This window comes from Rattus norvegicus, chromosome 9 (assembly GCF_021556685.1).
Source record: "Rattus norvegicus strain SHRSP/BbbUtx chromosome 9, alternate assembly SHRSP_T2T, whole genome shotgun sequence".
NCBI classification, from domain to species: domain Eukaryota; kingdom Metazoa; phylum Chordata; class Mammalia; order Rodentia; family Muridae; genus Rattus; species Rattus norvegicus.
In genome coordinates this window covers 86,950,402-86,977,500 of record NC_141542.1, presented here as the reverse complement: position 1 = coordinate 86,977,500, position 27,099 = coordinate 86,950,402, and the positions used below count along the sequence as shown (strand labels likewise).

The window sequence follows — 27,099 nt, the reverse complement described above, 5'->3', positions numbered from 1 at the left end:
AACAAACAGCTTCTTGCAATGTTTCCCAGTGGCAACATTAAAGAAAACAACGCGACTCTATTCCTACAAACGTCTAGCAGTATAAGCGGTTGACGTTTCAAATTATTTCTTACCTATTAACATCCCAGATTTTACTTGTCATATCCAGTGAGGCAGAAGCCACGAAATCACCACAAGAGTGCCATGTGCAGGACCATATGGCATGGTTGTGTCCTGCGAAGGTCAAGATGCATTCACCTTTTGAGAGATCCCACAGTTTAATTGTGCTGTCACCACTTGAGGTAGCCAATTTGCTGCCACTGTTTTCAAGAAAACAAGAAGACAATTTAAAACAAAATAATTCAATTTTTTGTGAACCATATGTTGTATGTGTGTGTATAATATATAAGTGCTATATATTTATATTAGTATGTCTATACTATTTTGAGTGATAAGTATATTTATTTGAGGTTTGCTTTATTTAAACACATAAATGGCAAATTTTATGATAATATTTGAGTCTACAGAACTGATTAGAAATTCGTGCTTTGAGATAAACTGCTACTGTGAACTTTCTAAATTAGATCTTCTAGAATACTCATGATTAATGTACCAACATAGGACTTTCTCTTTTAGCCCGAGTTGAGTTCAAGGTTATGTGTTACACTATACGAAAAAAAAAAGAGACTTCAAAACAAAGACCATCTAGACGTGTCAAGACCCTTTGAAAATAGAATAGGAAGAAAGATGTTGTCATTGACCTGTCTCATGCTGATTAAATTCTTCAAGAAGAAGATGAGGAATGAGATGTTATTTGTGCTATATCATTAAAATGAGAGTTTGAAGTTACTGAGTAATTGAGGATGAATCATTTGATAGTCTATTGAAGTTATTAGCAGATATTATCAAAGGTGTAGCTTTCAAAGAGTGGACATTGAGTCCAGTTTAAGGAAACAGAGGTTGTCAGTGATCAGAAGCGGCTTGCTTTTCTGGGGGTATGGGAACAGAATGTCAGCTGCAAGCCAACCTCATTTCGATTATCTCTGTGCAAGTTGACCTTGAATAGTACTTAGGTTCTTTAGTAGTTTTCACCCACTGAATCTTAATGAACCAGTGTGGTACTTACCCTTTATCAAGGAAGCTTTATTTTGCAGCAGCAGGATTTCATTACAGAAAGCCACAACTGGTCAAAATGAGAACAAGTGAGCTCTCTCTTTACCAGTGGGACTACTGATTAGTATTTAGAATGCAGTTAGGAACCATGCTGGTTCAGGAAGGTGGCAGTAGACAGACTTTCCTTCTCTATTCATAGCACAACTTTATTCACACATCCATGCAGTTTTACTTATTTATTCTAAGGTGTTTTCTGAGCACCCCAACTATGCAAGCATGATGCTAAAAACCCAGAGAAATGATATCACTCAGACATCATCTGAGGAGGAAGCCATTATGATTCAGTGGGTGAAAGCTACCAAGGAAACCTAAAGTGTAGTTAGCTCGCAGCTGCATACCAGCCCCAGCTACGACACAGCTCCTGCACGTAAGGCTCAGGGTACATTACCAAAAAGAGGGCAGAAAGATTGTACAAGCTGGAGGACCAGGAAGTCTGCTGTGAGCCAGCGTCTCCTGTACACATCAAGAAGCTGTACCCATGATATCTCTACAACAGGGCTACCTGAAAGACACCCGAACAATTCCAATAGGAGTTGACGTCCCATTGTAGACAGGGAACATATCAAAAGCCTCGCACCCAGATAAAGAGCTACAGGTGATTAACAATTGCTGAGAATCATTTTTGGGGTGAGCCCTCTGACTGTTATCCCATAGCAAGTGATCAGCCCTAGAAGCATGTACCTGCCCGCAGCCCTGGATGGAATCAGCGGGTTCTCTGTGTTTGTCTATTCTTTGTATTTGTATATAACAATAATGGTTAAAGCTGGGGAAGGTATGGATGTGGAAAGGAAGGGGATTTAGACACAGAAGGTGGGGAGGAAGGAAAAGGGCAGAAAAATGATTTATTTATATTCTAAATTAGAAAAAATGGCAAGATGAGGAAAGGTATTTGGTTGTTAAAAGCAAACATCTTTTTATTCCAAGTAGGACATGAGATTCTCATTTGTACAGGAGAAATGGCCAGCATTGCAAGGAGATCTTGAAAGTTTTACAGACATGATTAGTGGACTGAAGATATTCTCAAAGCATAGCTGAAGACTTTCCATCTGACAGCCAGTGTTTGCCAGTGAGAAAATAAAGAGAGCTTTTGTTTCTCAGCAACTGTTTATTCATGTACTTACTACTTATACTTTTAGTTTTAATATTTAATACCAAACAATAAAAATTACATTTATCCAAAATATTTAAGCAAACATAAAACAACCCCTTCCTTCCTTCCTTCCTTTCTCCCTATTTCTCCCTTCCATTCTTTTTTCTTTTCTTCCTTCCTTCCTTCCTTTCTTCCTTCCTTTTCTATAACCTATTTCTGATGGGCAAAAGGCTATCATGTACGAAATTCTTCATCTAGGATACATTTCTTTTTCCCCCTGTGGTTGAATGAAGACTCTCCTGATAATTTTAAATATACATCTTTCTTAATTTAAAACACAACTGGGATGTCATATCGTCATTTCTTTATAGGTGTTACAAACTGATATTTTATAATAAAAACAAATAGTCTTCAGGGAAATGCAAATCAAAACAACCCTGAGATTCTGCCTCACACCAGTGAGAATGGCTAAGTTCAAAAACTCAGGTAACAGCAGATGGTGATGAGGATGTGGAGAAAGAGGAACACTCCTCCACTGTTGGTGGGATTGCAGACTGGTACAACCATTCTGGAAATCAGTCTGGAGGTTCCTCAAAAAATTGGACATTGAACTGCCTGAGGACCCAGCTATACCTCTCTTGGGCATATACCCAAAAGATGCTCCAACATATAAAAAAGACACGTGCTCCACTATGTTCATCGCAGCCTTATTTATAATAGCCAGAAGCTGGAAAGAACCCAGATGCCCTTCAACAGAGGAATGGATACAGAAAATGTGGTACATCTACACAATGGAGTACTACTCAGCTACTAAAAACAATGACTTCATGAAATTGGTAGGCAAATGGATGGAACTAGAAAATATCATCCTGAGTGAGCTAACCCAGTCATGAAAAAACACATGTGGTATGTACTCACTGATAAGTGGATATTAGTCCAAAGCTCAGAACACCCAATATACAATTCACAAACCATATGAAGCTCAAGACGAAGACCAAAATGTAGATGCTTTAGTCCTTCTTAGAAGACAGAACAAAATACTCACAGGAGAAAATACAGGGACAAAGAGTGGAGCAGAGACTGAAGGAAAGGCCATCCAGACTGCCTCACCTGGAGATCCATCTCATATGTATCTACCAAACCCAGTGACTATTGCTGATGCCAAGAGGTGCTTGCTGACAGGAGCTTGATATGAATGTCTCCTGAGAGGCTCTGCCAGAGCCTTACTGATACAGATTAAGATGCTTGCACCTAACTATCAGACTGAGCATGGGGACCACAATGGAGAAGTTAGAGAAAGGACTGAAGGAGTTTTGCAACCCCATAGGAAGAACAACAGTATCAACCAGCCAGTCCCCTCCCCCCAGAGCTCCCAGGGACTAAACCACCAACCAAAGAGTACACATGGAGGGACCCATGGCTCCAGCTGCATATGTAGCAGAGGATGGCAATGTCTTACATCAATAGGAGGAGAAGCCCTTGGTCCTGTGAAGGCTCATTTCCCCAGTATAGGGAAATACAGGGTGTTGAGGTGGGAGGGGAAGCATCCTCTGAGAAGCAGCAGGGAGGGGGATGGGAGAGGAGGGAAATGGGAAATGGGACAACATTTGAAATGTAAATACATAAAATATCCAATAATTTTTTAAAAAAGTTTTAAACATTATAACTCATAGTTGTGAACACTTCTAAGAAAAAGAAATACCACTCTTTAAAATGTGGTATACTCTTGGTTCTTGTAAAGATAGAGAACATTTCTGAGGAGGAGAAGGGGAGAGGAGAGGGAGGAGGAGGAAGAGGAAGAGGAGGGAGGGAGGAGAGGAAGGGAGGGGAAGAGAGAGAGAGAGAGAGAGAGAGAGAGAGAGAGAGAGAGAGAGAGAGAGAGAGAGACCAATTTAGGATTTCTCTAGCATCCTACCAAATCCCCAAGAACAGTCAAAATCATCAAAAAGAGCAGGGAAAATATTTCCCTTGTTGCTAAGTTCTGTATTTGAAGGCCCTAACTCCCAATGCATCCACATGTAAAACATATGAATGCCATTACACATGTGGCTACAGCAGGAGCAAGGGAATTAGACAAGGTGATGACATTCAAATGCTCAGGTGGTTCATTCTCTTCAGGCTCTATGAAGAGGGAGGGGTCAAAAAAGCTAATGCACACATTGTTTCAATTTTTAATGTGTGTGTGTGTGTGTGTGTGTGTGTGTGTGTGTGTGTGTGTTGGAGAAGGTGTATCACTGGGAATGGACTTTCAAAAGTCCATGCTAGGTCTAGAGTCTCTTCTCTGCCTGCTACCTGTGCATCAGGGTGTAAAGCTCTCAGCTACTGTTCCAGATCCATCCTATCTGCCCCCCCCCACACTGAGATGATGACTCGCCTTCTGAAACTGTAATCAAGCCCCTAATTAAATGCTTTTGTTTATATGAATTTCTTTGGTCAGGGCATCTCTTCACATTAACACATTTATAGAACATTAACTAAGATAGATATATATATACCTGGTGATTTGGATAAGAATGGCTTCCATAGGCTCATATATTTGAATGCTTAGCCACCAGGGATGGACACTACTTGAAAGAATTAAAAGGCTTAGAATGTATTGGAGGAAGTGACCACTGTGCATGGGCCAGGTTTCAGAAGCCATACCAGTTCCAGAATCCCTTTCCTCTGTGTGCCCGTGGATCAGGATGCAGATCTCAGAAACTGCTACAGCGCCTGCTGCATGCTGCCATGGCCCCTCCATGATAAGGATCGGAACCTCTTACTCTCTCAGGAAGCCACATTTTTTTTTATTTATAAGAGCTGCCCTGGTCATGGTATCTCATCACAGTGGTTGTAACCCTAACTAAGACAGTATAGATAAAATACATTATTTTCTGTTTTATTCAAGTCATGAAATGCTCATATTAGTAAAAGTTACTTTTAGTATTTAAATTATTAAAAAGTATTCAGGCACACTTATGATACATTTATTATATCCCATTGGGGGGTCTATAGTAATTTTATTGTAACAGAGAAAACCAGGTGTGTGTCTACATGATTAGAGCAGATGGTGGTTATCTTTCACGAGGGTGGAGTCTGAGTCGGGCTGGTAGCACACAAACCCCAGAATATCTCCTTCTGATCCTGCCCTGCATGTCTGACTCTTGTGAAGATACAGGCTGTGCAGCCAGGATGAATGAAGAGGTCCAGCTGGGCAGAGGCCCTACCCCAGTAGGAGCCAATCACTGAAGAGGACAATGAAATCAAGGGCAGAGTCCCACTCTCCACAGCTCTTGGCTGAGAGAGGAGGCTATGTCATGAACAGAAAAACTAGGTTCTCCTTTCTTAGATAACTCCTGATAGGATGAGGGTGATGGTCAACCGAGCAGTAGAATGGGGTGAAACTCTAGGCTATAAACAGCAGTGACAAGAAGAGGCAGGCAGACAAGACACTACATCTTCTACTGTTCCTGTTGACAGGGCAGCATACCTGTTGGTCTTTGTAAAGCATAATTTCCATAATGTGGTCTGCTGACACAGTTGCTCCACACCACGAGGACAAACATGACAACTGTCAATGACAGAACTAGCCTCTTTAATATGAGAGGCTCTACCGGGGTCCACAGGGGAACTCCTGACACCATCTGAGGCTTCAGGTAAAGCTTCTGACCTATTCCAATGTCATGGCTGACAGGTTGTTGGTGCTGTGATTTTCTTGCCTGTGTATACTTTCAGAAAAGCTGGAGGCAAAAGGATGAGGGAGAGTTTGGTTTAGATCCGACGAAGTTCCAGATACCAGCTGTGGAAGCCTCTGCCCTTTCTCTTTTCCAAGGAACAGGTTCAATCGCCCAGCGTTATGCACCGTGGTTGAAAACAGGATCTACTCACCACTATCCACCCTCCCTCACCCTGCACAAGACTCTCACAAGAGCAAAGGCTGAAGGGAAAGTGGTCTCTGACTCCTTGCACCTGGTAATTACCTGGTGACCTAGTGAATGGCATGGGCAAGGTAGCCCACATTGCCAGAGGTGACCCCTGCCACGGAGATCCGGCCGTCCTTTGTCATGTAGACTGAGAACTCCTTGGTCAGCCGCTTCACTTGCTCAGGCTTTAGGCCGGTGAAACAGAACGCGCCGATCTGGTCACTTCATGATTGAAGTGGGATGAGCCCTCTTTCTTCAGGTTGGAGACCAGCTGGGTCCTCATGCTGATGATGCGGTCAGCCATGCCTTTCACCTCTTGCAACCATTGCTTTTGCGAGTCTGGAGAAGTCAGGATGGTTGCAGCGATCCAGGCTCCACTGAGAGGCGGGCTGGAATACAAGGGGCGGATCAGGATCTTCAGCTGTGGCTCCACCCTTTTGGCTTCTTCCGCATCTTTGCAGACCACGGTGAAGGCTCCCACATGCCCACCGTACAGGCCCATGTTCTTGGCCTATGATTGGCAGAGGCAGACATTAAGCCCTGCTGGATGAAGTGCCTCACGGTCCAGGCGTCCTTATCACCATCATCATTGGCAAAGCCTTGGTAGGCCATGTCGAAGAATGTGAAGAGATTCTTTTCCTTCACCACCGACGCCATTTCCTTCCACTGCTCTGGACGCAGGTCCATGCCTATGGGGTTGTAAGTGCAGGCACGCAGGAGAACACTCTACTCTGGGATTTTTGATAGTCTTCTAAGGCTCCGGACAAGTCAAAGCCTCAAGTCTTGGGAGTCATAGTATCCATAACCTTGTAGCTGCATGCCGGCATCCCTGAAGATGGGTGTGTGACTTCCCCAGGATGGTTTGTGCAGAAAGACATCTCGGCTGAACTCAATAAAATCTTTGCAGAAAACTGGCTCCGACCCTTAAGGCTCCAGTCCCAGAAATGATCTGCACAGTAACAAACCGGCAGCTTTTCAACACTTCGTTGTTCTCGCCCAGGGCCAGTTTTGCAGAAGCCTTACAAAATTCAGCCAGACCCCCAATGGGCAGGTATTCTTTGTCCAATTTTTTTTCCAGCAATCTGGGCCTCTGCGTTCTAGACACTGGGGAGCACGTAAGGCTTTCCGTTATCATCCCGGTAGACACCAACTTCCAGGTTCACCTTCTTGCTGCCGGCATCTCTCTTGAAGGCTTCAGAAACTCCCAGGATGGGATCTGGAGGTTCCATCTCAACATGGGCCCACCAGGAGCTGGCTCTGACAGAGGCTGCAGCTGCAAGGCCTGGGTGAAAGGCAGTGGCCATCTTGGAAAGGACGCAACTGGAGTGCAGGAGCCATGGTGGTAAGACAACAATTGATGGCAGTCGAACCAAGATCAGGGGAAGCCAGTATGTCCCATTTATAATAGCCCTCAAATATTAGGGTACATTGGGGAAAGAACGTCTGCAAGTTCTTATGCCTTTCATATTTGATAGTTAGTAGATTGCTCCATGGGCTTGCAGAATAATACCCCATCTTCACTAAGAACCCAGAAGCAACCTAGAATCACAGGGAAAATGGAGTTTAAAGGGCAGAACTGTGAGCAGAGGACAGATTCTGGCAACGGGAGAGGCCATGGAAGAACAGCCTATGCCTGTGTCCCAGAGGTTCAGGTAGGAGTGTGGTTACAGAAATATGAAAACACAGGAAAGAAAATGGTTTGTGTGTGTGTGTGTGTGTGTGTGTGTGTCTGTGTGTCTCTCTCTCTCTCTCTCTCTGTGTGTGTGTGTGTGTGTGTGTGTGTGTGTGTGTGTGTGTGTGTATGTGTGTAAAATAAAATCTAAAATTCCCGGAACATGCATAGCAACTTACCATTGAATCCTTTTCTGCAGTTCTAGAAGCTTGCTTTAATATCCTGGCACTGAGGAAGCATCATAGCAGGAATAGCATGAAGCACAGCATGGAAAGGGTGATATTCAGACAACAGCATCCAGCTTTCTCCCCAAAACTCCACCTTTCCTTGGTGAATGTTTTTAGAGCTTTGGAGTCCCTCACTCAGTTGTTCACTACCTTCAAGTCTGTTCTCTGCTCAGCATCTCATATTTAATACAAGACTATAATATGCTGGTGGCAAAGCTGCTCCTCCTGTACATATCTAAGTACATCTGAGATACACTGAGTCTCCAAACGTTTTCGACTTTGCTCTGCATGCTATCTTATTACAGATTGGCTTGCTTGCTTGCTTGCTTCCTTACTCCTCCTCTTCCTCCTCCTCCTCCTCCTCTTCTTCCTCCTCTTCCTCCTCCTCCTCCTTCTCTCTGTCTCTCTGTCTCTCTATCTGTCTGTCTCTGTCTCTGTCTCTCTTTCTTCTTATTTAAACTGGAAGATCTCACATATGAATCACATGTACAAAACAGCAGCATCCCATCGGAAGGCCTGTAATTTCCAGACCTGCTTCACTCATTACTACTCCTTGCCTTTGATGCAAAGCCTGGGGGATAGTGTGGAAGTCTTGTTCCTGCATCTACAGTAAAATCGATTCTAAGGTATGCAGTACAGTGGAGAGTATGAAAACCAGAGAAATGAACACAATTGTGTCCTTATGGTTGCACTGTGTGATGTGCTACTTACTTTACGCGAATGTTCTTTTCAGATTTCTTTTATTTTTACCTGTGTGAATGTGTAGCCACGCTCTACAGTCACACCTAGTACCCCTCAAACTTAGCAGATTGTGCTGGGTCCCCGAAACTGGAGTTACAGACTGTTGTGAGTTATCATGTAGGTTCAGGAGATTGAATCCGGGTCTTCTGCAAGAGCAGTAAATGATCTTAACCACTGAGCCTACATATTCCTCCCCATCTATGGCATACTATTGACTGAGGGATTCTGTCTGTGGTGTATGCAATGAGGAAAAAGAAATTCCAAAAGAAAATTCATGTGTTTATATGGTGCAATTTTTGTACAATAAGACACCTTGCTAGGCAGGAGAATAACACAGATTTACAGAAGTTCTGACCTGTTATTAATTATGTTTCATATTGATTGTGATGTTTCATATAATCTTTTATTAATGCAAGTGTTTAGGTTGTAGAAGGAAAAGGAAAGCTGAGAGGCTGGTTTATTTATCTTTAAACAGGTAAGGACCAGTGATGCTACCACAGAAATAAGATAGATGCGTCCTAAAAACCCTTCAAGATTTTAAAATCTGAACTATTTGGATTCTATTTTATTCTGTTAGTCTGATTACACCAGGCTTCCTACTGAGTAGGTTTTGCCATTAACATGTGTGCATATACATATTAAAATAGTTTCCTTGTAAAACATAATCTTGTGTAATCAGAATATTTTGATGTTTATACATAGTTAACATTTATTTTCATTGTGTGGATAAAGATTATTTGGGTTATCTATTTTAAACTTTTCTTTTAATAAAGGCATTACTGTAATTTAAGAATTTATTATATATAATATAACATAGCAGATAAAAGAAAATAGTCATTGTTTAACAGATTCTATACAACCCATCCTTTATTAAACAAAAGATATAAAGAATATATTTACATTTTTTAAAGGGAAACTCAGTTAATATCTAGCATGCTCCAGCAGTGACTAGAGCCATAGTTCTCGTAAAGGGGGATTATGCCAGAGATACAAAACCTGTGTTCTCAGGAAACTTGCCTTCAAAGTGGGAAGTGAAGTAATCAAGGAAATGAGCTAGTAAGACAGCTTCAGACACAGGTACACTCTCCTCTGTGTAGGGAGCTTAGGAGAACCACTGCAAAGAAGGACTGTGAGGTAAAGGCAATCAGGCAGCAGCCCAAGAGCCAGAGCGAATTTTCCAGGAAGCATAGAACACAGTTCTAGGTACAGGCCTGAAGCCAGTCAGGACATAACTAGGAGGAACAAGGAGGCCTGAAGGCCTGTGTGAAGGATTGGGGAAGGAGAGAGAGCGAGAGAGAGCGAGAGAGCGAGAGAGCGAGAGAGCGAGAGAGCGAGAGAGCGAGAGAGCGAGAGAGCGAGAGAGCGAGAGAGAGAATTGGTGGCTTGAGCAGCAGGAAGAGCCAACCACAGAAGTCTTTGCTGGCCCTTGATCAAAAAGATCCCTGAAAGGCCATCTGAGGGCTGAGATTTTACCCAGGAGGTTTAGTGATTCATGTACCAGCTGATTAAGATGAGGCAGGTACAGTGCTGGACGACTCAATCTATCTCCCCTGTGGTACCAGCACAGGATGCCATCTTCCCTGCAGGGCAGCCATGGATCCTTCCCAGCACTAGGAAGCTATCTGTGACTTAACACTTCCATAGCTTTAGTCTTTCCTGCTTTTACCTTATCACAGAGGTGAGTCTTTGAAAAGTCTCTTTAAATAGTATCTTCAAAACTTTGCTTGCCTGGCATCTGTTTGTTTCTTTCTTTCCCTTCTTCTTCTCCTCCTCCTTCACCTTTGTCCCCCACTACCATAATCATTTCTTACTTTTTGTCTTTTGTTCCTGAGTGAAATGACCAGTCGTTTGACTATGCCTTTTTCGTACTAAATCTTCATAAATGTTTAATTAAATTGTATATGTGGAGATGTTTTCTTTTTTAAAGTTCTAACAATATTAATATAATATAATAGGATACTATATACATTATCAAAAGCTAACAGAGTGTGTGAATGAGTGGGTCTCTGTTTCTTGTGTCTTCTCTTATCACTATGTTCTTGCACTCTAGCATTTAACAGTATCTCAGGAGTGTCTTTACTATAGGGCAGAGACAGAGGAGGCACTTCTTACCTGTGTCAGCAAAAGGCTACTGCTGAAGCCATTCGTTTACCTAATAGAACCATGCACAATAGAGTGGATTTAGGGGTGAAACGCTTTCGGGAATTTCAGTTGAGCCACTTAACAGCTTCAGGAAATTCTTTTGTTGCCCGTGGGAAGGAATGAGTGAATTCTCAGTAGCTTTTCACTGACTGACAAGATGGACGTCGGTTTCTGTGCACTGTGGTGTCAACTCCACTTCCGGCTTCCTCTTATGATGCCTATCTTAAGCTACCCTCACCTTAACTGTCTCTATAAAACCTTTATGTTTAAAACCTTCCTGCATTCTTCTGGATTTAAAATATGGTTTAAAATTTACAAAATGTACTAGATTTTAGGAATACAAAGATATACTCTTTCTTCAATGACTCTGAGTATTAATAAGTTTCATAAGTATATAACCAATTAATTTTAACAGCTGAATATAGAGGATGGAAATGCTGAGACAGAGGACAGGACAGAGATGGGCCAAGAAGTCTTTAAAAGGTAAAGACACTTGAACAAAATCTTTACATATAAGCACATGCTTGCAACATAAAAATATTGTGTAGCAATTTATGTGTATTCTCCGATTTTGAAGTATTTTGTTTCACTTAAGAAGAGTCACAGACAGTCAAACGGAGTAGACAAGCAACAAGCACATACACGAGGGGCCTTCCCTGTAGTCCTGTGGGGTTGAGGCTCTGAGCAGCGCGTCAGGCCTTGGTGAAGTGTAATCTTGTTAATTTGGAGGATAGGGAGGGCAGGCTTGGTGCTGGAGCAAGACTGTAGTTGTGTGGAGGAACTGTAAACATTTCTAATGCAGACTTGCATTTAATACTGAATCTAATTACTTTGATATCTGTGCTTTGCATATCAACAGTCATTCCTGGATGAGGAAAATGTGTCTCAAGAGCAGGTCTTCTTCTCTCAGGTGTCTTTCCTGTTTAGCCAAAGCATTTTTCCAGCTCTAACTTGTAACCCAGCTGATGTGCTCTTCTGCAATGAAAAGTGCCCCTGGGAAGCGGCTGCTTCTCCACCTGCTTTTGACCTCTGAGCTGAGTGAGTGAAAATCCTGAGTCGCAGAAATTTTCAATATACCTTGTTCTGACTTCAGGAGGACATGGTAACCAAAAAATCGTGACTGTGCCATCAAGTTCAAGACTTATGAGGATTGATTTGACAATATATTTGAGGTTATACTGTCAACACCTGCAACTCAAAATAAATGTGGAATGGAATACAATCGTTTTTCAACATAGCTACTCTGATCTGCTTCACAAAGTGCTTCAGGTAAGAACAGTGTAGAGCCATGCTCTGTACAAACTCGGGGAAAGTTCTAAACAGACTTAGACACAGTATATTTTCTTAGTGTATGTATACGTGTGTACATCCATGTTTCTCCCTCTCCCTCTCCCCCCCCCCGCCCCCCCTCCAGCCCTCTCTCTCTGTGTTTGTGTGTGTGCGTGCACGTGTGTCCTCGAATGTCACTGTCAGGTGACAGGATCTTTCTCTGAGGCTGGAGTCTCTCTAATTAGGTTAGCTAGCAGCCCAGCTGGAACTGGGGATCTGCCTGTAGAGACAATAGTTGCCAATGATTCTTATCTACCCCTTCCTGAAAGAGATAAATAGAAATAAAGTTCTATGCCATTGAATATTTGAGAAGGAGCAATTGTTGCAGAGCTCAAAAAGACTCTGAGTCCACACTTAAGCCAGCCACACTAATAACATCTCTGATGAGGAAGGGCAAAATCCTATCATGGTACCAGGAACATTGTTTCTGTAATTAGTATAGAATTTGGTGATTTTTATAATTGATGATCTCAAAATAACAGTATTTTAAAACTTTCTAATCTCAACCCTCCTGGGTTTGATATGAATCACATATCCCTAAGTCTAATTCTGTTTACAAATTATATTATTTCACCACTTACACTCTAAAGTATCTGGTCTATTTTTTTCTTCAGAGTGGATGTTACCTGTAGAGTGCCAACCCTTCTCAGGCGACCCCACTCATAAATGTTCCCACCAGTATCCCAGTCCCCAGACAGATCTACTTGGAGAAATCCATACATTCCAGGTAGCCTCTTCTGTGTAGTGGCCTCACATGGACTCTAGCATATGACAGACGTCAGCACAATTCCTCCTGCCCTCAGGCATGACACAGCTTTCTTCCTTGTCCAGCCTTTGATAACTGGTCACACCCCATCCCTCCTTGCATACACTTACTTGCCTTGACTTCCAGGTTTCATGCATGCACCGTACCCTAGGTATCTGATAGGCTCACAGAGAGCATCACGCTTATATTAAACATTTTCTCTTTTACAGAGTATAATGATGTGCTTCTGAGCTTCCTGTCCCTGAGTGGAACAACAGCATCGCTTTATTCTTTATTTATTTGGAGGACAATTGTCTGCCACATGCTGTGCACACTAGTTCTTAAGGTGTTCCCTCTCCCTCCCCTCCACTCCCCTCTACTTCCTCCTCCTCCCCTCTCCCTCTCTCCCTCTCTCTTTTTGTGTATGTGTTGTGTATGTGTTTGCATGTGTGTATGTGTGTTTGTATTCACGTATGTATGTGTATGTGTGCAAATGCACATGCAAATGCATATGAAGGTCAGAGGACTGTCTCCAGTGTCATTGTTCAGACATCTTACACATTGTTTCTTCGAGGCAGGGTCTCTGAGTGGGACCTGGATCTTGCCACCTCTGACCCTACTTTCCTGGTTCCCAGTGTGTGTCATCATGCTTGGCTTCACACATGGGTTCTGCACATGAAAAGCAGGCCTTCATGCTTGCACTTTATCAATAGAACTACACCTACTCTATCAAATTTTTTTATTCAAACTTTTCCTTATTACCTCATATCCTGGAACTAAAAATAAGACTATACACACACATACACACACACACACACACACACACACACACACACATACACACACACACATGTTTTTAGTCTCATATACTAAAATATGAGATTTTCTTTATTTAAATTTCATTTGCAGGCATTAAATACCCTTACTGTTTGCTTCTCATGTTTCATTTTCAAACTATTTCCTTTAGCCACATGTGTGCACTAGTCTTCCTGATGAGATCTGTTTCTTTCAAGGAAAAAAAATGGCTGACTCTAGTTAGAGTTATATTGTATTCCTGTATTCCTACCCTGAAACTTCATTGAGCAATTAAGATTATAAATCCATTTTTCAGAAGTCTAAACACCATTTATTCAACCTAAGTACTAAGTCTAAGCCTTCTTTAAATGTAGTTAATTTACTCTCCTGTCCTTTCATTACTGCAGATGTAGATGAGAGAAAGAAGCTATAGGAACATGTGAATAATCAAATTCAAGGATCTCCCCACTATTAAACACTCCTCTGGTCTGCTCTGAATACCACAGATCCCAGCAATGAATAGGAAAGCTGAAGCTATGACTAGGTAGGTATCCCATTACACTTCCTCACAATATTACAAGACTTAATATGTACATAGATACATATCACCAAGGTTACAACATTCACTATAAATGGAATTTTTCCTAACAAGTTAGGCAGGGACTTTACTATCAACTCTGAGTTCTTCATCATGGGTCTATAGTGAATTAAGTTTAATACTCAGTAGCTCTTCCCTGGAACTCATTTGCTCTCGTCATATCTTTGTCCTGAAAAGATCTTTTGAAACTTGTAGTTTTTCAATATTGTTAGCTATAAAAGAGGAACTACACTGCTCCCTCATGAGGCAGAGGCAGGTCCAGCTAAGACTATGTCTCAGAAAGAGAACACTGAAAAGTAAATTCTGTAGATTCTCTTTTGACTTGTTGCTTGCATGGGACACAGTGCTTTGGAGACTTTGAAGACAAGTAACACTGAGCAGAAAATCCTCCTTTCTGTTGTTTGTTAACGGGATCAGGGACGCTCATTCTCACTTCCATGTTCCAGGAAATCTATTGTTCGCACAGAAAAATTGAGGTTTATGACCAAGATAAGGTGGAGTCCAATTATGCAGACTTGGTAGGATACTTAGTATAAGGAGACATTTCAGTATTGAAAGAGGAAAGGGGGAAGGCAGGCAGGGAGATCTTACTGGGGCAAATTTTAGTTCTCAGAATTGCCATCTCCCATATCCTGAAATATTCTTAGGAAAATAACTATTTTCCTGTTCACAGGAATATTAGAAATATAAGCCTAAGGCTTTCTTGATGGTACAATATAATAATTACATACCCAGTAGATTTTGTGAAGTTTTATTCTGCACTGTAGTGTAATGTATTAAGAATACTGTTTACATAGGAATTCAGGCATCTTCTAAAGGATTTTACCCGTAATAAATATTTAAGTATTTAAATATTTATCTTAGTCAATTTTCAAACATATTATGGTTATTATAGAAATGCACTTTTGTTGCTTTGAGGATACATGAACTTGAAGAATTTTGTCTATTTGTATTTTTAATTAATATTTTAAATGCAAATGTTTTTATCATTGCAAAATATATCTTTCTGAAATTGCAAGCAATGACAGCTTATGAAGCAGCAGTACTGAAGCTGTTGCTTTATGACAACCACTGATAGTTCTTTATATCTTACAGGGCTCTAAAGTTACTTGAAAAAAAAAAACACCAAATAGTGTATCATCGGAGATCCTTCATGTTAATGATATTTCCATATACATAGTAGATTCCATTCCATTCATCCACTCAGAACAACATCACATGCCCCAAATATAGGAGTATGGCCAGGAATATTCTATTTCTACACTTTCTCTTCACTAGAATCACTGCAAATGAATGTTTGACTCTGGGCTCTTGGTCTTCAGCTTCCCAGGGACACAAGGTACTCAATGGCAGTGTGTTCTCAATATAAAATGAAGCAGTGGGATTCTGTCTAGCAGAAGACTCTGATGCAGTATTCTTCAAACCCTGTCATGGAAAAGTGATTGTGTGTTGCCCAACAGGGCCACTGTAGTAACAACTACAACATTACCACCACCTGTGTCCATGTGTACTCACAGAACCCAAAAGTCAGGATAAGCAGTTTTGAGAAACTTGGACAAAGGCAATCTCTCTGACTTGCTGCAAACCATCTGACTAAGATACACTAGAACTTGGGATTTAAATTAATGTTTTAACATGCCCTCCAGTCATAATGCTGAATGCTAAATCTTGAAAATACTGTAACAAGCTTCCCAAGGGTAGTGAATTTAACTCTTACTGTGGTTTTCTTTAAACATAAATTGTTTCATTTTTAGATCATGTAATTTGTACACTATTTGAAACTCTTAAAGAACCCATCTGAATCAAGCCTTAAGAATACATTACTATAATTCAAAGCATATCTTCACTCATTGAATTAAGCAAAGTCCATTGACAATTTGCTTTTACACACACATATAGATACATATTTATGCAATATGAATCCATATGTAATTTAGATACATGTACACTACAGAGTGATAATAAAACATTCTATATATTATTGATATATAAAATGTACATTAATTATCTGACAAGAGAGCATGCCCACTCTCATGTAATACCAGGTATCATCTTTGGAACTTTTTTATAGCTAACTTATTGACTATGGAGATCCTTTACGTAACCCGGCTGCAAAGCATATAGATAGATCAAGGTGATGACAGTCTTAAGGAGTGGAAAGATTGAACATGGAGGGACAAAGCAACAATACACTAATATTGAGTACTACTAAGACAAAATTACACCACAGCTAAAAATTGTTCAACAGTATCAATATTTTACTGACTATAGTAAAGACATCTAAATTCATGGCAATTTTTTGAAACAGTATTGTCAACGCAAGGGTTGACCCCCACAAACTATTAAATAATTTTTGTGGAGAAATAAAGAAACCCTGCATTATTCTTAGTTGCCCTAAAGTAAAATTTATAAAATGAAACCCCTTCCCTCAAGGCTCAGGGATCCATGAGGGAAGAAATAACGTTTGTAGGATCCAGTGGTGGGAAGTGATTCCAAGGGAACAATGTCCTCCAAGATGCAACAGGATGGATGAATGTTCCTATGAACTCAGCGACTGTGGCAGCATCTGTAAGACCTGCACACATTCAAACCAGACGGGTCCCAGGACCAAGATGGGGAATGAAACATGAGGTCCCATCCCTATCTCAAGAACTGTAAGAACTGTCTGTAATTTATACCTGCTGGCAAAGGGAAAATCAGTTTTCTCCCCTAGAATGACACTGGATATACCGATCATGGCTCAGGGCAGGCCCATGGCCAGGAAGTTGACCAACAGTAAACAAACTCCTTGTCTCTTAACACAAAACAAACTGCAAGTTTTTCTATGGGATCTTTGTTTCATTTTGTCTTATTTGGTATTGTTTTTCTTATTAGTTTTTTGTTTGTTTAGATTTCCATTTATGTTTATCTTGGTTTTGAGAAGGAGGGAGGGAGGGAAGGAAAGAGGGAAAAAGGGAGGAAGAGAGACAGAGAAACAGAAAGAAAAATTTATTGGGTGAAGAGGTGGGAGATGTCTAGGAGGAGATAGGTAGGAAAATAATGATCAAAATACAATATGTAACATTTTAAAATAAAATTTTAATGGCTGCTTAAAAAGTCACAAGGTGCAAATGTGGTCTCATGGTAACTATAACAGACAAAGATTTGTGGTACCTATTGACCTGAGAACATGTCAAAGACAAATCCTCTCCATGTAGTATTCTTTGGGCTTGGACTCGGTAGAGAATCCACTGTGGTAGACCAAGAGAATAGTGTACATTGCCTAATTTCTTCTAAGTGAACTCACAAGATGCCTATTTAAAACTGAAGAAAAGTGAATGAAAACAGATGCTATGCGGTGAGGAATACAGCTGCAGCATGATACACACCTTTAGCATCTCAGATTATCCCTCCCAACCTCAACAACTGAAAGGAGAAGCAGTGAGATTTGCAGTGAGATTTTTTTATTATAAAGTTAGGATATAGATCTTGGTTTGCTTTATTACATATGATGCAGGATGCTGTCATCATTACTGAACCAGGGTACCTGTGACACATCACCTCTTCTATGGATCCTATAGCTCCAGAACACATTTCTTCTGCTAGCATTCATTTTCTACAGTTGAGTTACACTAAACTTAAGACTGCTTCCATTCATACTTTTCTGCACTAATCAATGTCTGGGAATATTTTCAAATCATCATCAATAGTGTGCTAGAGTATGGCTCTAATTAATTTCTTTACACGAGAGGCTCGGACTTTTGTTTCAAGTGGCTTACAGAAGGATTTGTTTGTATCCTGTTGGTTCTTAATAATAGGGCATACTTGCTTGTATATTATATTTCATATAGTGCTTGCATTTAAGGGACATTTAAGCTTGGATTAATCTATCAAATGTAAACTTGCATAAAAGAAAAAATATTACCTATATTTCCCTTTAAAATAAAAATATCATTTGATGATGAGTCTTTCAGAGTGTATTATTTCTCAGAGCAGAGTAATTTAATTAGAAAGTATTAAAGAATATCTTCCTTGTGTGCATCAACTGTTGATTGACAACGATTCACTATCAATATGGCAGCAGCTCTCCCTCCCTCCAGAACCATAACGGCTCTATGCTGAGACACACCCTGCTGCTATCTGTTTCTTTTTGCTTGTTTGTCGTACACATGCAGAAGGTCATGCCCAGCACAAGCTGAATGAGTTTTCTACGTAGTTACTGAATACATTTTTAATAACGAAACTGTGATATGCCATATAAGTAAACTGAATAAAACAACAAAATATTAAAGAAAGTACAATTTACTAATATATCAAAATTCTTCCCTTCCAGCAATAACTGTACTCAGTATTTACCAAAATTTATTTCTAGAATTGTTTCTGTGCCTGTTTGCTAATTGTAAATAAGAAATCAATGCAAAGGTGTCAGAAAGGAGATGGAGGAAATGAAAATTCAATTGTGTTAACTTTTAGGGAGTATTTTGTCAAAATTGAAACCACATTACTCATATCTTTAAATTCATATTTTTGTAATAGTTGCTATTATTTTGAGCTTATTCTTCACTATGAAAAAACAGTAGAATGTAAATTGCTATTATCCTTAACCATGAGTTTCAGTGATACGATGCATTGTGGAAAGATCAACTCTGATTTTTTTTTCAGAAGTCCCCATGCTTGATAAGGAGAAAACAAGAGACCAGTGCACTTCGAGAATCTATTTGCAAAATATATTGCTGATATTCTATCCAGAATGTCAGGATCATGAGAGAAAGGGGAATGGGAGGGCCACCAGAGACTAGAGAGGGCAGACATCTAAGACCATGCAACAGTAGCTCTCAGACTATATTCTGAAACACAGAATATGGAGGGCTGGAATGTGGCTGTATTTTCATGGACATATTCAGTTAAAAGTGGTGTCCTGACATCAGTTTCTTGTTTTGCCAATTTTACTAACTTTATGTAAGATATTAATATTAGGTAAGATGACTGAAGGTAGATCAGGAACTCTGAACCGTGTCTACACATCTAGTTTTAAATTATGTCAAAGGAGTTTAAAGTAGATCACCATATCCTGACCCACACCATAGGACAGAAAGAAGTCTCCAACCCTATAAGAGGCTAGGCTAGCATCCTGAACCCCAGGTAAAATTACCCTTCCCACACACCCACACCTGCCCAGCGTAACTCCAACTGCCTGTCCTCTCCTTTTCACTGTATCCCTTTGCCCCCAGGTCATGAGATCAGGAGAGCTGTTCCTGCCCCTCACCTGCTGTAGCACTTGAGAGAGGTGACCCTGCACCTTAGTTGCCAGGGTTGCCAATGAGCCAGTCCAGAGGATGTGGGAGCGGTAGCACCCGCAGGCTGATCAGCTCAGATACCTCTCAGGCTCAGTCAGATCCAGGACTTTGACTTAGCCCACCCCAACATCTACCCTACTGATAAACTGCTAGAATGCATGGAGGGGCTGGTCCTACAGATCCAAAACTACAGGATCTCCATGACACCAGGCAACAACAGGGGAATCTCAGTGAGATTCTGGTATTGAGAGAGTAGCAGAAGCCAGGGGGCTCATAGGAGGCTAATGGGTCAAGCAAAGAAGTGTGGACAAAATGTTATACTGTAGGATACAGTGTGACACACTACTGTTTCCAAAACGAGTTTTTTCCCTCTCTTTTCAGCAGGTTGTTTGGGTAGATGGCAGGTACAAGGAGGGAAGGGGTTAATGAGTGGGATTAGGGTGCATGGTATGAAATTCACAAAGAACCAATAAAATGTCCTTTTAAAAAGTTAAAAAATAGATTAAAAATGAAGAAAAGAAAGAAAATGTTTCACTTTCACACTATGCCTTCCAATGCCCAACTTTGAAGTACACAGGAATTAGGATGTTAAACTCTTCTTCTTTGGCAGATTCCAATTGGTACACACTCCTCAAGTATTAAAATATATTCCCACATAGCACACTCTGATCTAATATTAACCAACTTTGACATTACCAGTCCTTTACTAACAGATTTGATTTTCTGTCTTTGTTTTAAGTCTGTTTTATGGTTGGGTAGCAGGCTTGCCAGGTGTCTCATTGATGTTATTTAATCCAAGTGGTTCTTCCAATCCTTTGCCTTTGAGTTCTAATACGTTTATAAAATGTGTGATGCCAGCAACATCTTGCTTCCTCTCGCTCAGATGTTAGCAGGGCTCTAGCATTATCTTGCATGGAATGTTCTAGCCCTTTGTCCCTGTGGCTCTACCTTCATTTATCTTGGTGGATGCTCTGTGTTTGGTACTGCCTCTGTATTTGTGCGTTTCCTTCAGTGAGGCATGAGTATGTGTGTTTTGAACTTTTAGTAGGCATGATTAACAGAGCTTGTTCAGATATGATGCACAGGGACTGTAATTTTCTTTGTAGATTTACCTCTGGCACTTTCTGGCATTCATGACTGCTGGAGAATATGTGAAAATAGCTTGTTTTTGTTTTCTATCTCTTTGTACATAATTTCTTACCTCTTTTGTGGGTTTATCACTGGAGTCCATAATTAGCAAGGCTTCATTTTGATAGTGCTATATCCTAAAACTTGATTTTGTTTTTTTAATGACTTTCCAATTAAAGAAACTTTTAATTCATTTGAATGCTTTTGTTTGTTTGTTTTGTTTTGTGACCATATGGGTAGTTTTATGTTGGAGCATTTGTCTTTCACTTTGGGTCTCTTCTCCCCAATATTTACAACAACTTTGCTGTTTTCTCTGTAGTAACAATGATAATTGTAACCTTCCATGAAAAATAATGCATTTTATATTTTCTCCCCTTTTAAATTCTGTATGTTTTAAGTTACTTTGCTTTGATGTGCTGGAGTAGATTCTCCTCACCCTTTGTGATTAGTTACTTGTTCTTCTTATTACAGTTTAGTAGCCAAAGAAGTTGTATGCTTCATATCTATTTCATATACATGGAGAGGGGTTGGGGGCATTTTGTGGTGTGTATAGGGCTGTGTGAGTTTGGGTTCTTTGTGTGTACAATGTGGGCCTATGTGAATATGTGTAGTATGTGTGGGTTTATGTAACTGTGTAGGAGTATTTAGGAACACATATGGGTAAGTGGGTGATTTGAATATGTATTATATAGGTGTGTGTAGTGTGTGTGTGTGTGTGTGTTATATGTGTGTGAGGGCATATGTTAGTTTGAGTGGGAACTGGGTGTGAATATTCTGGGTATACATGTAATGTGTTTGGTATGTTGGTGTGTATAGTATCATGGGGCATTAATCTGGAAGAGTATGTTTACATGGGGAGTTGGGATGCTCCTGAAGTATGGAGGGGAGTGTATAGTGTGTGATGTGTAGTTAGTATGTGGGTATGTGTGTATATGTGTGCATATGTGTTTAGGTGCAGAGTGTAGTTGGTGAGTAGGTGTGTAGGTTGGTTTGGGTATGCCTACAAGTACTGATTAGGTACAGAGATGCTTAACTGGATAATAAGACTTTTTAAGATACAGTAGTCAAGAGAGATACCCTGAGGAACAGTCTTTCTTTGTTTTTTTAAAGTCTTCCTTCCAAGTATACCTTCTCTAGAATATTGTTTGCTCCTATGGCTAAGGTGATCACTTGAGAGTTTTTACTGATACATGTGGGGTTCTTGGAAATGATGTCACTTTCATAAATAAAGTGGACTGTGGTAAATGACAAATTTTTGCTGTAGAGTCTCTCTTGCCCCATGGTTGCCTGCTCTCTTTAATGTACATACCTCCAAGTTGGTGAGTATGGTTGAAGAGTCCCTAGATTTTGAAATTTTACTTCCTGGGAACATATGAAAGACTGAGGAATTTACTGGAGATAGAAACATTATACAAGAGGGTTTTTGTATATTTATTTGTTTGTTTAGGTATTTTTATTAAAGCTTATGTGAGAATACAATTTTCAATATCTGCTGGTGGATTATTTTGTTGTATGTTTCTACTTCAATTTATATTTAAACAGAAAAGAGGACAAAATGCTATCTGATCATTCTCAATCTGCATTTCTTCTAAGCAACATCCTAATGCTTTCTTTTTTCTAAATCTCATCAAGTGTGGTGCCACCTTGATGCCATGTTAATAAAAAGTATACATTAAGACACATAAATTACTTTTGATTTTTAAAGAAAACTATAATTTTTCATATGCAATAACTATATTTGTTTGCTGTTCAATTTTATAAACCATTGAAGCATCGGGATAGAGGAGAGACCAAATATTTCTTCAAACTAAATGAGTTTGAGTTTTATACGGTCATAATTGAAAAGGTGATAGTTAATGCGAATTGAAAAGGAAATCAATGAAGAAAAAAGGCCTCTTTACCAAATCCCCCTTGAATGGCTGAAATGTATCAGGACCTCACAAGGAGAATGATTTTGATGGACAGTTGAGAAGGTGGAGAGTGAATGAAGAAGAAAGATTAAGTCATAGGAAACACAACAGCATGTTTTGTTCTGTATCCAATCAGTCAGTTACTGTCAGTAGTAAGGAAGAGGATGTCACAAATTCAGAAAGTTCATCTGAGTCCTTTTCTAAAGGTCCTGGGATAGCACTCTCTGAAACACCATTCTTTTCTTTAGAAAGTGCATGTTGGAGTAACAACTGTCCTTGACCTAATTATGATAAACGTAGTACAAATGAACAAGAAAACCAGTCAACATGGATGGTATGGACGTGAGACATATGATGTGCCATGATCCATGCATCCAGAAACCCTGAACAGTACATAAACTATTAGTCAAAAGGCAAATAGATGTTAGTGCCATGTGGTATTAAGGAGGCACCACGGTTCGCAGATCCACCCCTAACTCTGTCTTCACAGATATATTATGAAATGGATGCTTGGATGGGAACATTATAAATGCTTTAATTTTGGATGGGAATTATGGATGGGAAAGTTATGGATCAATACCATAATTTTGAAATTTTAACAAAAATGTTCTTATGAAGCAAATTTGAAATCAATCCCTGAGGAAAGGTTGAGAGTTAAGTCCACAAATACTGAGGTAAATTGCTTTGGGAACATTTGAGACAAAAAGAGGAGAACTGCAAAGTCTCTGATAGGTCAGATAATCACCAATATCAGTTTTCTGGTGTCCAATAAAACAGGAGAATCTACTGTGAGCAAAATACCTGAAAGATGCAACTACGGTTGAGCTTCTCATGGTTGGACAGAGCTTACATGCAGCACATGCCACCTCCTTGCAAAAACTACACAGCACATTCTAGAGTTGCAAATTGGAAAAGATATACTTTGTATAACTTAATAATGAACAAATAAATAGTTTATGGATTAAAAAATATAAAAGTGGATAAATATACAAAGAAATAATTTGTATAAATGGATCTGTGAAAACCTGTTTTAATCTGTTATGGAGTTCAGCACCACCAGAGCAAGAGCCCTAAACACTGAAATCATGGAAACACAGAAGTGTATGATTCAGGACTGAGTCCTCTGACTGAGGCACCATGACGCAGACAGGGAAGCCAATTACTATAACACAGATCAGATCAGCACAAGGAAGGGCCATTTAGCTAAAGAAGGGGGAGGCTGGAAGGGGGAAGTAAACATTTTAATCAAATCCAATAGACTGTTATTGATTTCTCCTTGCCAGGCTTACCTTGTAGAATACTTATAATGCTTTTGACATTGAGATATTTGGCCAAATCTATTGGATTAGTCAAGGCAAAGAGCTCGGCTACTGGTGTAATCTCTTGTATTTCATTTAAATGTGATTTATTCCTTTCTCCAAAGCAGGCTCTTATTGATAAAATAAATGAAATAGAAAAATCCCAAAGGGAATTTGATGTCCACTTACACAAAATAGGTTTGCTAAGTGTGATGATATGAGACTACATGCTTGTTTTTCTTCTCTTTTTATTTCTTTTTCTTGTTGTTGTTTTAAAAACCAAAACTAGTCATGTTTTCTATTTTTTCATGTGCTATGAAGTTAGTTATCCTTAGTGCTGGAAATCACTAAAAATTATCATCTTACCTTCCAACTGCAGGTTTTTTTTCTCAAAAATTTAATGTTATTTACTACCTATAGGCTGCACCTGCTCATAGATGAAATTTTTTACACTATGTCAAATCTTCAAAGCTTTTCATAGAAGCCTACCAGGAAGATTTTTATTTTCTTAGTAGCTTCATCAAAGTTAGGTCAATTGTCAACAACATCTTGGCAAGCTTTGAAGCTGTCATGTTTAATATCCTGAGCAAGATTTTTGGATCAAGCTAAAATTTCACAACTTCCCAAATGGTGCAAAATGATGTCCTGGTTAATATTTAACAGAACTACAGTAGGTCTTATTGAGATGTATGCCAATCACAGACAGCAAACACATGAAGAAAAATACTTTATAGCAAAACTAAACTAAACTAAAATAATTTCTAAGAATATATATTAGACTATTTTCGTTTGATGTCCACAATTATGGACAGAGAATACATTAAAACTATAGGTTTGGGTCTAACACAGTTCTTCTTAACCTGGCCTTGGCAGTTAGTTTTCAAACATGAGAAAAATCTGGTCCTGATTGTTTTACATACAATGCCCAGGGTGGTACAATTAAAAGTCTCAAGAATAAAGCTCACAGAGGAAAGTTGGGGCTGCCTCTTTAATTCACTGCAGCAACACCTCTGAAATCTCTCATTACTTCACCAAACACACGTCAGGTTGACAAGCACAACAAGCATCTTCATTCCATAATGGGTTTCACACCTCCATGGTGCTGGCCTTGTTATTAGCCTTCATTCCCAGAGCATCCTTGTCTGTTCCTTTTCAGTCATTCCACACTGGAACACTTTGGCTTTCTGGTTCCTCCTTCATGGCCTCTAATCTCAACCTAGCCCTTCTGTTCACTTTAAACATTATACTTCTTTGAGGAGTTTGTCTTTTAATGCTCCCCGTCGCCCCCCCAAAGGAGTGCTCACATATAATTACTTAAATTGACTCATTTTAGAGGAATAGTATGAGACATTGGTATATTATATTATATATAACATGTAAGGATAAAAAGAACAGAATGAGATAATTAGGTGCAAATTTGATGCATGATTTCATTGTTCACAAAAAATGTAAAATTCAGCAAGTTGTTACAATTTCCAAATTTCATCTCCATCTGAGCCTTTGACTCCAGCTCTGTGGTCCTCCCAGTCTTTGTCTCTGACATTTGTCAATTCCAAGCACAGTGCTCAGTGTTCTCTTGCATAATTGGACTTACCAGTGTCTGACCCTGAGCTTTCCTAGGAGAACACATCTAGCTTAGAGTAAGAAAGGCATAAAAGGTAAGACATATGGAAGACATCAAAATATCTGAAGTAGTTACAGTCTAGCTGATACTACAAGACTCTGAGCCACCCACACTACTTGGCCTTAAAGCAGTACCAGGAAAAACCCAGGTGCCACTGGAAGCTCATTACAGACAGCCGAGTATGGTTTTCATAGATGGGACATACGCTGCTGTTCCATGATTTAAAAATTTGGAGACTATGGTTTGCTGCACGTTGTCACTGGACTGGTACATTCTTCATACATGAGGTTAAATCTGTCTTTGTGATTAGGTTTATCTATACTAAATAACCGCCCCCCCCGTGACATCCCACAGACATTGAAAAATAAATAAACCCAAAATGAAATTCTGAAATTTCTACTGATATGTTCTTTTATACATAGTCCTTATCCTAGAAATTTAGTCTTTGAATTGAAAACAAGTAATCGTATGGAATTCTCATTCTTCCCCAATTCCAGTTTGAGATCTTTTCATAGTCAACCAATCTTTAATACTTCTTTGTAAGTCATCGTTTTCCTCTGTTTCAAACTGACTTTGCCATAGTGTGCTAGCTGGAACATTACATTGGGGTAGGTTATTCCAGCCATTGAATATAATTTGTTAATTTATCTCCTCCTCAACGAGCTTTGGAAGATGGGGAGCACGTCACTCAGATGGTTTTGGTTTTTGGTTTTTGGTTTTTGTTTTGTTTTGTTTTGTTTTTTGTTTTTTTGTTTTTTTTTTTTATAATCTCCATTGAAGAACTGAGGGAGAAAATGTCAACAGGCTTTCCTCGGACTTCATCTGGATTATACTAACACACCTTTAGTCGTCTCTGAAACCTCTCATTCTTCTAAGAGTTATAATTTCCCTAAACTGCCATTGCTATTCACCTGTGGATCATCCAATGCTAAGAAAAACTTTAGTTCTCCATGAAAAATATGACAATAAAAACAAAATAAGGCATATTGATTAGATTATTAAGACTTCCATGGATTTCCTCATGTGTCCACAACAATACTAACCAGAAGCGCTTGCTGTCTTGACACTACTTTGATTGTATCAACTGAGAAGTCTAGGCCATGCTGTGTGGAGAATTTGATGGAGTCTTCTAAGACTGTTGAAGCGGAAAGGATAGCTGTGTCATAGATCAGCTTGCCAATGCAGACATGGATCAGGTCTTGTGGTTTCTTTGAATGAGAAATACTCCCAGTGACCTACTGTGTTCACTTACTTGGTCCCTTTGATAAGGTGATGGGACTTTTGGAAGCTGTAGACTTGCTGGAGGAAGAAGATCACTATGTGAAGGCTGTGAAGGTTTATAGCCTTGGTCCTATTCTTGTTCACTCTGCTTCCTGCATGAGGTAGAGAAGTATCTCTCAGTTTCCACTGCCACCACCATGCTTTCTCTGTCAATATTAACACATGTTCTTCTGGAAGCCAAAATCAACT

At 39.7% G+C, this 27,099-nt stretch overlaps 1 protein-coding gene and 1 pseudogene across 3 annotated transcripts in view; both read right to left on the bottom strand.

The window, feature by feature from the left end:
* Positions 1-27,099, bottom strand: part of Spag16 (sperm associated antigen 16) — a 906,763-nt gene that overhangs the window by 447,735 nt on the left and 431,929 nt on the right. For all 3 annotated transcript variants that reach the window (XM_087567315.1, NM_001401616.1, NM_001134728.1), the window contains 1 exon segment: positions 114-299. In XM_087567315.1, coding sequence (XP_087423441.1) covers positions 114-299 — 186 coding nt within the window.
* LOC148003775 (aspartate aminotransferase, mitochondrial pseudogene) overlaps positions 6,198-27,099 on the bottom strand; it is a 30,604-nt pseudogene continuing 9,702 nt past the window's right edge.